General features: G+C 36.1%; 1 protein-coding gene across 10 annotated transcripts in view; it reads right to left on the bottom strand.

Annotated features, from left to right (window-relative positions):
* Positions 1-560: 560 nt before the first annotated feature.
* GPCPD1 (glycerophosphocholine phosphodiesterase 1) overlaps positions 561-10336 on the bottom strand; it is a 50366-nt gene continuing 40590 nt past the window's right edge. For 9 of the 10 annotated variants that reach the window (XM_065833518.2, XM_065833522.2, XM_065833520.2 and 6 more), the window contains exons 18-20: positions 9441-9576; positions 8897-9057; positions 561-2316 (exon numbers count right to left, since the gene is read on the bottom strand). In XM_065833518.2, the coding sequence (XP_065689590.1) occupies positions 2112-2316; positions 8897-9057; positions 9441-9576 (502 nt within the window). In that variant the 3' untranslated portion in view covers positions 561-2111. Of the gene's footprint in view, positions 2317-5906; positions 6008-8896; positions 9058-9440; positions 9577-10336 lie in introns of all 10 variants that reach the window. The other variant, XM_065833527.2, reaches the window with a different exon arrangement.

Genomic DNA, 10336 nt, shown 5'->3' with positions numbered 1-10336 from the left:
TCAGGTTTGGAGCAAGTTGCTGACACAACTTACCCATAAATAAGGGAGTTGGCAAGAATACATTACAATTGTAATGCTGCTCAAAACTATCTTGTAAAATCATCACCACTGTGGGTGTATGTATTTCTATGCCCCACCCCCACAACCAGAATAGGCAAATGCTGTTCTCTAGGCACCCAAAGGTTGGGAAACTAATTTTTAAGGGTGCTGAGTCCTTCTCAGCTTCACATGGTGATTGGTCTGACAGGGTGCTTCAGACAGCCTAACTTTTACACCAAACCACCTTCACACAAAATAGCTGTCACGTTCAACAGCTCTGTGGGTACAGCACCCAGCAGCTCTGAGCAGTGTGTATAACTCTGATAGGGGTGGCACATCAATAGGCAAAGCCCTCTAGACCCATCAAGAGAACCCCACAGGGGTATACAAAGGAGAAAAAACTAAGAATTGATCACATAGATGAGAAATCTGGACTTGGTGTATCCGATAACAGCCACAGGTTCCTGATGTCAAGAATCAGGTTCAGTGCCCCCTCCCTCCCAAAAACACAGCTCACGCACTTCCAAATTTTGTTTTAATTTTTTTTCTTTTTAAATAAAAGACAGCTCAGAGATACCTAATCATTACTGCGCTCTTTGTGCAGGACAAACTAATTCTACATACTAAAATGCAAAAGGCAAGTTTCAAACTGCTCAGCAGTGCAGGCTCAAGCACTTATTTGCAATGGCTTTACTCTCTGTATAATCAGTTGTATGTAGCAATGACTGTATATAAAGAATATAGTACACACTGTTGTTTTCATTGTCAATTTACAAAAGAAAAAATATTTTCCATTCTTATTATACATTAACACTTCAGAAGCAAGTTACAGCTGTTGTGTTGGCAGGACCTGCAGCTTCAGGAGGAAAAAGGACATGCATGCATATCTTTAAAGAACTCTAGACTATGACTTTATAATAAATTACAGAGGATAGATACCAGCCAACAGAATACCGATTATCTGAGTTCAGTACATTTGTGACTCTTGCTCCAAGGAAAAAAAAATTATCTTGCAAAATACAAAAGCTAGTAGCTTGTATTATGCAAATAATACAAACCACGTATAGTATAGCCTTGTCTTCAAATGTCTGTGAATAATAGGCTTGTGGTTTTAGGCAAAGATTGAGTAGTTGACTTAGTCCTTGCACCCTTCACACATAACTAGCACCATAAAGATGCAAGGACCTCAACAAACACCTAAATTTCATGCTTAATAACTAAAGCATGCATTTTGTAGAGTTTGTGCAAGATACACATTCTGTTTATTAAGGTTATTGTGCAAAAAACTCTCAACCACTGAAGATGTTTCTGTAATTCTGTTAAAATTTTTAGCAACATTTCCAAGTTTAGTAGGTTGTGCGAGATTAATGAAAGAAAAAAACATACATGTGGTTCACCCTTGACTGCAATACAGAGACACTGTACCAATGGATTGGCAAGTCAGAAAATAATGGCAGCTGCCTAAGTGTCCAGTGAAGTGGGGAAAAAATGAGTTAATATGCATTGCAGTTTACTTTAAAATATATAGATATTTTTAAATGGCACGAAGCTTTGTACAGCTGGATCTATCAGTGCAAATACATATATGAGGTACCAACGTATTCAGATCAGATGTAATTATATGTATCTTACAAGCACTCTCAATCTCCTGTTGTCAGATACAGGCTGACAAGCTGTAGCATTGAAATAAAATCAAAGTCAAAACAATTTTTCAGCATCTTCAATACCAGATCATTGTAATTTTCCAACAATTGATCTTCTGAGCTTTCACTCCTCGCACTAATTTTTTTATTATTATTTTTAAAAACCTAGTGTTAATACTTAGTTTTGTTTTTCAATATTTGAGAATTGATTATAGAAAAAACTTAAAACCATGTATGTAAACTGGGACAATAACTATAACTGGCTGAGTATTTTAACGTTGTTTGAAATTTTAACAAGTACTGTCAGGAAGGAGGAACACGGTTACTGCTATTTAGGGATTTAAAATCAAAACAAACAAAGCTGAAAGCATAGACAGAACTATTCCAATGGTGAAGTTAAATAGATACAAACCAGCATTCTGCTTAGAGTCAGTCCTTTTGCATTTGAACACTCTTCAAGTTATCTACAGTGTTCTCTTCTGAGGAAGTATAATGACATTTACACGGAGCTATGGATTTAAAATGGCTAACTGTGGGACACACACAGCTTTTCAACTCTGGTAATTCTTTCTTGAGATGTTCTAGCTGCTCCACCTGGAATATATTTGGTTGTTCAGGATTCGAGTCATATATCCTGGGTAAACAAGAAAAAACACTGATCAGTATAACCTGACAGTTCACAGAAATGCAAACTAGATGAAGCAACTGGTTTTTATCCCTACTAGAGTAAAATCAGTTATCGGCAAGTCTATAACACAGTATGCTTGAGGTTAGCACCTTAAGTTTTGCTGTTCATCTTGCTATATAAAATGGTATTCCTTTTACACAATGGTTAATATTTCATTGGATATACTAAAAAAGCGACTCACTGGCATTTACCTCACTCTCCTGAAAAATGTGATTTTACAGCTGGCACAAAGCAGTGAAGTAAGAGCAGAGTTCCAGGCTTGACACTTAAAAGCATAAGAAATTTCAGAGCCCTGAGATTATTTGAACAGACTGTGACACACTACTTGTACATAATACTGAATGGAGTTTATACTTACTGTTTCAAGAAGTATTTCAGCTCCCCAGTTCAGAACCATGTTTTAAAATTACCACTACAATATTCGGTGAAGACTGAAAACCAGAAAATCTGACTTTCATTCATACCTTATGCAAATTTATCAATCTACACTATTTTAAATAGTATATCTTCTTTTCATTTTTTTGTTTTCACACAGATAAACAAAGCTGCAGGATTTCACTTGTCAACGTTGTACTAGATTGTCCAAACCCAAAACATGTTTTGAGGCTGACAGTGTAGGTACTCAGCATAACTAAAATACTATTCTTCTAATTCATTATAAAGCAAAAGGAGTCATGTTCCTGTAACCTAACTTTGGTACAGCACTTATTGTGATCAGGATACGTTCTCATCTCCCAACATGAATTTCTAACATCAGCATGCTATTTACATCCAAAATTTAAATCCTGGCATCCAGTTTCCCTCACTTTTAGCATACAGAGTTTTTCAGGTATTGCAGGTCTCCAAGTTTGTCTCCTTCAAATTAGAACTTCTGAAATAAATCACCATGGCTTCTGCTTTAGTCTTTTATGAACATTCATACTTTCATTTATGATTCCTCTAAAGAAACCGGTTTGTTTTTCTTGCATCACCCTTTCTCTTTCATACCATAATTTCAAGATATGTCCAAAAAGGAACATGTCACAACTAAACCAATGGAGTGCTATATGATACAGTGCCAGGTGCCTTTTTACCCTGGCAAGACAACTTGTGAACTGCGGGCAAGTCCAAGCCATCAAAAATAATATGCAGCTCAAGAAGTTATATAGTAAATGGAATGCAAATGAGGAAACACTTCTGCAGGAAGTATAGATATGGATCATCTTCTCTACAGGAAGATCAAAGACAGTTTCTGTGAAGAAACTCCTAGAAGGACTAATGCCTTCCAGTTTCATGGAATACAAAGAGAAGGCACAGCAGTTAAATTACTTGGACAGCACCTATAATCCAATACAGGCCTAAGACCCAAGATTGCCTAAAAGAAGCAAAAATCAAAGCCCAGCCTGGCTGTTTTCCTTTCAGGATGCAGGTCCAACCTGTGCTTTCTTCCTTTAAGTTAGTTTGCACCTTATAAATTTCCCTATGCATTCAAGAGAAAGCACTGAAATTAGAAGATAATTTTCTATAGAGCAACACAACTTAGGAACTGCAAATCTTAAGTCCTTCCCATCAGTTAGACACTAGAAGAACAAAGGCAAGTTTCTAAGCCCCTTGTTCTAGAACACAGCTAAGCATGTTTCTAAGCAGCTTTTGGCAGGTATTTTATTAGTTCTTTACGAGAGTAAGCGTGAGTTCTGTAATTCTTGCTTCATACTTTTCAAATGAGATTTTGGATGAGTCCAAGCCTCCAAGCTCCTTTCAGACTGTCCACTGGAACCAGCCTGCTCCAATGCACATATTGTGTTCCCTCTAAACCCAAAGCAGAGAAGACAGCTTGAAGCACATCTTCCCTTGTACCTCAGAATTTCTTGTCCCCATTTTTCATTTGGGCCCACAAAGGTAAACCAGCAGTCGGCAAAACCAGAGCACAACTCCAGGACTTCTCTTATGAATATTTCCAACATCACCATAAAAATAAGGAATAAACTCTCATCTCCCCATCCTTCATTCTTCAACAGAACAATAATTTATAAGTAACTATGCACCAAAGATCCAACTTCCTATTAATAAGCAAGCCCTGCAGAAGACTGGGTGGTCCTTTAAATATTACTTTTTTAAATCAACACCTTCTGCAAAAGCTTTGCAGGACATTCTGTGGGTGTAGAGTGGACACAGAACTGATGTAGACTACTGCTTAGCTCCCATCAGGTGTTTTTGCAACCTCTGAAAACGTATTCAGCAAGTCTCAGTCACAGCTGTTTTTCTTTGCTATTGCTTGGTCCAAAGACAAAGACTCGGCAGCATCAAAATACTGCTTTCATGCTAAAAAGGTTATCTGAAGCTTTTGATTAAAACTTTTTCTCTTTTTTTAAACATTTCAAGGTAAACTTGAGTTTACTTTGCAATTCACAAAACAGGAAAGATAGACTGTCATTGCCTAACATCTTAATTCAATAACTGAGTAGATTGAATCAGAAATCAACTAATACTTGTTAACTTCCTACATATATATATATATATCCATGCTGTTATTTAAGTAGCATTCAGTTTCAAGCAAATAAAACGGCACAGATTTAGACAGTCTTCTGGTTTTGAGAAGTGTTTTGGATGCTTCTGCCTTTATTGCCAGCTAAAATTGTGTCAGTTTAGAAAGTTACTAATACTAATAGAGCACAGAGCTTTTGGCTGGAGTCTGCAAATACAACATGCAGCCATAGGGAACTGGAGTGTTTAGAGAGGAGACAAACACACTGAAGATTCTCATGCAAAAGCTTTCAGCATAAATGTTTGAGGATTACTGGTTTAATATTTTCATGCAGCTGTGTATTACTCAACAAACAGAACTCAGGTCATGTAAAGTGAATTAAAAAAAGGTAATACCAAGTGTAAGTTAGCACCCACCCCCTCTCCACATTGGTATTTTAACATAAAGACTGGTGTAAAAATATAAGAGCGCATTATCCTTACTGAGTTAAGTATATTCAAACGCAGAAATACTTCCTGGACTGTTTACACAGCTTATTCAGGAGAAAAACACCAGTTAAATCATCCCACAAGTCCAATCCAGAGAATTTCACTACAATGGGATGAAGTTTCTTCTCTAAATAAAATTTAGATCAAACTAATAAAGCATTTTAAGCATGATATTTAATTTTCTGTGTGAATAGAGGATACCCAGTCATGCAATTAAAGTACTTCTTGAGATTAGAGCCCAAACAGAAGCTTGGAGGCAGAAGTGGCACCTTTTCTGTGGGTTGCCCTTTTAACACAAGTAGTCTGGATATCCTAGACACTGAGATTAATGATGAACATAGGAAAAAAGAGGAATATTGTCCTGGCAACTGCATTAGACTGGTTTAATGACTTTGGGTATGTTTAATAATCTGTAGCCCAAGTGGAGTAAGGACTGGATACAGATAAACAAACCAAACCAACCAAACAAAATTATTTTCCCTGCTCCAGTGAGATTATTCTTTTGATAGCATTGGCATTTGTCAACTTCCCAGGTTCAGCCCTTGCAGTTTTTCCTCCATGCAAAACAAAGTCAGATCCCCTACCTGCATTTTGTTTTGCCCAACACTTGATATCAGCAACTTTTGGTATTCAGGACACAGTTCTTCTGCCATCTTCACAATTGGCTACAATGTTTTGCTCAATTCTACATGGATGATTAAAGTTTGGAAAAAATAGCTTCTAAAAATCATCTCTACCCAGACAGTTCATCATCTCTGACATAATTACCACATGCAATAACAATAACTCAGGGCCATATCCAAGCAACCTAAAATTCACTAAAATTTCTGTATTCACTTCCTAGCTTATTCATGCAAATAACACTTACTCAGATGGTTTAAGTAAAGGTGTAGTAAACAGCAACACAAAACACCAGGCACAGCAATTTTTGATAAATAAGTGGACTTGGCCTTAAGTCCAGAAAACAAAAATTCTGCAGAAAGAAGCCATGGAAGAAATAAATCTCGATTCAGTCCTGGAAATATTCTGGAATTTGAAGATGCAACCATAGCATAAAGTGGCTTTACACTAATAAACAGATAACTGCAGTCCCTATGCATTTCTAGACCTTGAAATACGCATGTACATCTCTCCCTTTAGTTGAGTTCTGCTTCACAGTAGGTTTGAATTGATCTGTTTCTAAACTTCAAACAGCACAGAATACAGGTGCTTACATCACCCATATTTAAACTTTTGACAATTTAAACTCTTGATATTAACTTCATACTCTCAAATTATTTGAAGAACTGCCTGTTTACCCAGCAGCTCCAACTGTGAACGGGAAAACTCGCTGCCAGGTTTCAACATCTCCACGTGCCATCCAGGACTTGGAGGTACCACTCGCATTTCAAAATGTCCAGCTTGAGGTATCTGATGTAACTTTCAGGATGTGTGATGTTCCTTCTGAGGAACCTCTCTTAAGGATAAAGTTAATAACTATTCAGACAATTAGTAAATTTTGGAAAATAATTGAGAATTTTAAAGGAATATTCCAATATTTGTTTTGGACTACAGAGAAAAAAAAAGTCAATAATGTTTAGAAATTAGAGTTAATGAGCCTGCAACAATTCTACTGAAATGAGATAATTGTTTGCTACTCAATTGCAGTTTGTAACTTGAAAAAAGAAAGAAAAAATATGCACCACTGAACTACTGTTTTTAAATAGCTTTGGAATTAGGTGTTCCTGTCCTCTCAATAAAGTGGAAAGATGTCAAGAAGGTGGAAAAGATACAAAAGGGAGGCAGTGAGAGGAGACAGAACTAGTGTTAAGAATCTAGATGGTCTAAATAGTGCAGGAAGGTTAAGAACTTTTTGTTCAGTTAAATCCACAGGGGAATTCAGCCTATAAATAATTCCAATGTATTCGTTAGCCATCAAACAGGGTAAAAGATGTTCTCCTGTCATACTGCAACTTTAAACACACTTAACAGTACAAAAGGGAACATATAATGATACTTAGAAGACTTGAAGGCTTAACAGAAATGCAATATTATTTAAGTAGTGGTTGAGCAATTATCTGAAGTAATAAAAGCAACATAAAGTCAGAAGTAAGGCTGTCACTTGCTTTCCTATTTTACCATAGTAGTGCATATCTAGTACATCAGGAGTAATTAGGAACTCTAGTAGACTGGATCAGTAGTCATCAGATGAACATATTCCATAAGAACACTTCATGCAGTAGTATTTGATTAAAACATCCCACTTGTCTATTTATCACTTCACCATGGAATCAAATTTCATAACGACCCTGTGTCTGTACAGTGAAGAGTCAGGGTACCATTTTGTCTGCATGCCAATCCAGAGAGATTTTTCATCTACTAAAGGGGCCTCAATCTTGACTGGTAGGAGAGGCAGAATGTGTAGTGCTGCTGGAGCAGGAAAGACAATTTAAAGTTTCAATGACTTCAGTCTGAAGCTGATCCCCAGTGTCAAAATCTTGCTATTCATTTTTACCACCAATTAATAGGAGACATTCTCTACAGTACAAGGGAGATCTCTGGAAAACCAGAGAAGCACAGGACCCACCACTCTGGAAGGACTCTCAACAGTAAAGAATAGATCGAAGGGAGTTAACTATTTTTTACACTACAAGCCTAGAACTCTAAGATCAAAAATATTGGATTTCTTTCCTCTAGATACATAAACTTGACTCTCAGTTTTCACTTCATAAAACAGAGCCCTTGACAATTACTTGATTCCCCTCCCTCCTTGCCCTCCCTGCCCCCCCCACCAGGTAAATCAATATGCAAAGCAAGGCCCTTGCTAAAGCAAAATGTTTGAAGCACTTCTATAATTTGACATTTCAGACATACTTAATGTTTTCTCAATTACATATTCTTTGTAATTTATCAGAAATTATAATTTAATGCAGCTTCCCAAATTAATCATTATCTTGTAATAATTAATTCCACATCTTTCATGATAAAAGACCTAAAACTTTGGGCTTTTGTAAGGAACTAAAATAACACTTTTGTTCAAAGATTTACCACGGTATTCTGATGTCCATCTGTGTGGATGTAATAACTAGTTTCTGAAGTGACTGATTTGGCAGTTTGCCCTCAAGCTAATTTTAATAGGAAAAATGGTAAATTCACAGCTTTGAAACACAACAGAAAGCTGGCAAAAAATAAATTAAAATCATTAATTTAAGTAGTTTAAAACTGTCCCCATAACTAAACGTAGAAGCTGAAGATTTCAGCTGAACAGTTAAATCCATTGTCCTCATGTATAAAGTTGAAAAACTACCATCAGGAATGTTAACAGCATGTATGCCATGCACTAATTCTTTAAAACATCAAATTACATTTACATTAAACTCACTAGAAACAAAACTTATTTTGCTTCATATACACAGCTGAAATAGCGTTAGTTTTGTTCTTGAACTGGGTTTATGGGCTTCTTGTACTTACAGTACAAAAGGAAGATATTCTGCACTCAGTCAACCAAAAAGCAATGTGAAAATGTCACAGAAATCAGGATACAATAGTTTTTCAGCTTTAGTAACATAATTATTTTCAAAACACGATCAAGTACCTGTCATATATCAGCCCATGAACACCATATTCTCTCAGCTTCTTCCTGTTATCTGCATCATTTGCATCATCACCCCATGAAAAAACAACTAGGCCTTTAGATTTGGCCCTTTTAATAAATGATGGATTCCTCAGCAGATCTTCAGAATGCACATTAATTCCCTGAAATACAAAAGACTTCGATTAAATTCCATGTTTCTGAAACACTCTCACATCAGGTTTATCTTTTGACGCTTGCAGCTCCTTACAATTTCACCCATAATTGCATTTATCATTATTATTATTATTATTATTATTATTATTATTATTATTATTATTATTATTATTATTATTATTGAGTTTACTGATAGCAGTATTTTTAAGCACTGTATTAAAAATTGAGTTGAAACAAAGGACATTATTTTGGCAGTTACCAAATGTTAGTATAATTATTTTATGAGGTTAGTTGTAATTTTAAGCATTAGTGTCAAAAATGATAAGATTTAGAAGTAGTAACAATTTAGTTTCAGTTTACTGCAGAGCAATACCAGAACTTGTCATCTTACCAGCAAGTTTTCAAACTGTGCAAAAGTAATGGCAATTGGAGTTGTACGAGATCTAAGATCCATAAGTTCTGGATAGAGTTTAGATTCTCCTTGGGTGAGAAATAACACAGGATACTTGTTTTGCTTATGTCGAACCCTGTTAGAAAAACAAGAAGTTTACAATTTGCAAATGTGTTAAAAAGCAGTGAAATTCAATCTTACTGTTTGAGGAGAATTCCACTCTTTGCTGTGTATTCTTCTAGTTCCTAGCTGGTGCAATGAGATGGTACTACATTTCAGTATCAAACTGTGCAACAAACCGCCCCAACTCTTCCTTTTGCTATTATTAGAGATTAACATACAGTTTAAGGGAAGCTAGACTTCAGGTTGAACTCAGATCCATATCCTCAAAATGTTTATATAAAATCCTCAAAGACCAGTCGATTCCATAGTTTTCCTCTTAAGTGCATGTTACAGTAAAATGAAGATTCATGGTAAGAATTTCTAAACATGGCTAATATACAACACCTAACCTTACTGATGTACTTTTCAAGTTGGATACCACTACAGTGGTATGAAATCACAATAGATGGAAGCAAAGTATTGGGATCAGCGTGTTACACGCTCTTGCACACTTGCTTAACCCTTTTATCAGTATCTTAACTTGATTTTATCCCACCCACTTCCCCTTCAATGTTATTTCAACAGTGGAATCTCTCATCACATGAGATTTCCATAAAGCCTTTCATTATCACCACTAAATCACTTCTTGTAACGAAGTACTAGAGCATACCGTTAGTTCATATGTTCATTCCCCAGTTCACCTCCCATGCTTTTTCTGTGCCCCAATGCTCCCTATATGACATTCCACAAAAGGAAAGCAAACCACTTAACAAAACAAACAAACAAAAAACCAC

This window comes from Patagioenas fasciata, chromosome 3, assembly GCF_037038585.1.
Source record: "Patagioenas fasciata isolate bPatFas1 chromosome 3, bPatFas1.hap1, whole genome shotgun sequence".
Classification (NCBI taxonomy): domain Eukaryota; kingdom Metazoa; phylum Chordata; class Aves; order Columbiformes; family Columbidae; genus Patagioenas; species Patagioenas fasciata.
Note: the sequence above shows the minus strand (reverse complement) of the source record. Positions and strands in the feature narration are given on the sequence as shown.